Here is a 2,510-nt window from a genome sequence, read left to right on the forward strand (position 1 = left end):
AGGGGCGGTGCTGACCTGGCCCATGACAGCTCAGCCAAACTCGCCAAATGGCCCTCCGGCCCAAATAATTGCCCACCACTTATCTACAGAATATTGCTGGAGGTTAGTCACAACCTGCTGCCAGTTCTACCTGTAGTGATATGGTGGTATGCCATTATGTTCATGGCACTCAGATATCTCCTTAAATTGCTGGGTTTTTTGAAATTTTGTATTTGTTATAATTTTTAAAATAAAAAGACTCTGTGGTGCATTAGCTTGCATTGCATCCCCTCCCCCTTGCTCGTGGGAAGGGCCTTGTGGGGTACAAAAGGGGACGGTAGGTCCATGGCATGAGAAGGATGCTAGGCACAAGGTTCCTATGCTGGCTTCTGCAACTGCCCTACAATGTCCCTCCTGCTGTCCTTGTCCAGATACCTGATAGGAGCCAAGGACCAGTTCAAAGTAGAGTCTTGCTTCAACACCAATGTGTTCAGGGAACAGGGCAAACACCACGTAGTGAACCCCGAAGAGGGGGATGAGAAGCAGTGTGGATTTTGTGAGTCGCCTAGGAAGAAGCAAAGCAGTAATCAGGGGCTGACTATACACTCAGCACTGTATGTATAGTTACAGGAGGAAAATGCTCCCCCTTCCCCATGCACACTGGGGGACCTGTCCAAGCTGCTAGCAAAGCACAGAAACAAAATACTACCGCTGTCCTTTTGACATGTAGCTGATGTAAGCAGTGCTCCATCTGCTGCAACACAAGCATCACTTCCTGGCCACTTCCCCTGCAGCTGCAAAAGTGGCCAAGGCTCCAGATAGCAACAGCCACCACCCTAGAATGGGATCCAGTTATCCCTTATTACCATTCTCTGTGCACAGCTTCCAAAAGGCACACAGTCCCTAACAGTTGGGCCCAATGGGCCCTGAAAGGGTGTAATCTCTCACTGCCTGGTTCTGCCAGCCATCATGAGTGAAGGCCTGATACTAATGTCTGACCAGGGCTCTGACTCAGCAAGGTACAGAAGCCCCTGCCTGATTTTACACACAGGAGTCATCCGATTGACAACCATTCACTGGGATGTCAACAAATGGGAAATGAATGATCCTAGGGCTGAGGAACCTGCCCCCCAGGGAGAGACAAGCAGAATTCTGTCTGCCTAATTTACCAGGAGAGAAGAAAAAAGTGGCATAGTCATGGTCTATCACTCAGCATGGAGCAAAGTTTTCACTGAGAACTGGGTTCTTTAAAGTAGTGGGAAAAAGCAGACAAAGATCCAGTAGTGAGAAGCGGAAGTTGGACAAGTTCAGACTAGAAGAAGGTCCACATTTTTAACACCAAGGATAAGGGATACTGAAACTTTCCTTGGCCAGGAGATGGATTTTCTGTCACTTGGGGTCTTTGAATCAGGATCAGATGTCTCTTACCAAAGGACAGACGACAGCTCAATGGGCTGGATACAGGGATCACCCAGGTGAGATAAGCTTGGGTGAGGTTCTCTGGCCCCTACCATGCAGGAGGGTGAATGAGGCCATAATGTTCCCTTCTGACCTTAAAATCTATGGATGAAACTCCTCTGGGCCTCTGTACCTTGCTGAACCAGGACTTTGGTGAGTCAGAGACATCAAAGGTGGAAGAGAGGGTGATAGTGACAGAAATAAAGGACCTGGGGGTGTTGCATATTCTTGATAGGTTTGATCCCATTTCTAGAGGGTCTTGTGTTTTCCCTGAAGCAAAGTTTTAAGGAGACAGTGGCAGATGACAGAGAAGGTGAAAATGTTTTATTCCCATTTAAAAAAAAAATTCTACCTATATCTTATTGACACAGCTGCAGCAAAGGCGATTAGAGCGTGACGCTCGCTGTGGACAGAGCCCTTAGGGAGGACTCAAAAGTGCCTTTGCTAGACACAGAATCAATTGGGTTTGATTTAACAACATTACAGCCGGTGATGGCTGGAAAACTGCATATTGAATGTGCGCTGGAGAGAATATTGTTATGATTACAGGTGCCATGTAGGGCTCTCAACCATTATTCATGTGAGGTGTCCTATTTTGCAGGAATATTCCGTTGAACTCAATGGGACACCTCAAATAAACAGAGAAGGCAGGGTCAAGCCCTCTAGAAGAACCGAAGAGCCTTTTCCTTTGTGTGATACCCACTTGAGTGCACGTAACTAAGTATGTGCTGGTGGGTTTGAGGTTGGTAAATAAATTAGGGTCTGTAAGCTCCACAGACCCAACAGTATGAGAGTCCTTTATCTTTTTGTTTATATTTACTTAAAAAAAAATCAAATCCAAAAACATTAGCACAACAATTAAAATTGTTGAACAATTAAAATCATGGAAGTCAGGAAATGCAAGAGTTTCGCACTGGTCAGGCCACAGTTGGAGTACTGCGTCCAGTTCTGGGTGCCGCACTTCAAGAGGGATGTGGACAGCATAGAGAGGGTCCAGAGGAGGGCCACTCGCATGGTCAGGAGGCAGCAAGGCAGGCCCTATGAGGAGAGGCTACGGGACCTGAACCTGTTCA

General features: G+C 46.9%; 1 protein-coding gene across 1 annotated transcript in view; it reads right to left on the reverse strand.

Moving 5' to 3' along the window:
• Positions 1 to 2,510, reverse strand: part of LOC109302076 (vasoactive intestinal polypeptide receptor 1-like) — a 75,293-nt gene that overhangs the window by 3,398 nt on the left and 69,385 nt on the right. Inside the window, exon 11 of the mRNA XM_019523577.1 lies at positions 415 to 544. Within this exon, the coding sequence (XP_019379122.1) occupies positions 415 to 544 (130 nt within the window). The remainder of the gene's footprint in view (positions 1 to 414; positions 545 to 2,510) is intronic.

The sequence above is a fragment of the Gavialis gangeticus genome, unplaced genomic scaffold (assembly GCF_001723915.1).
Source record: "Gavialis gangeticus isolate Ggan-Ray unplaced genomic scaffold, GavGan_comp1, whole genome shotgun sequence".
NCBI classification, from domain to species: domain Eukaryota; kingdom Metazoa; phylum Chordata; order Crocodylia; family Gavialidae; genus Gavialis; species Gavialis gangeticus.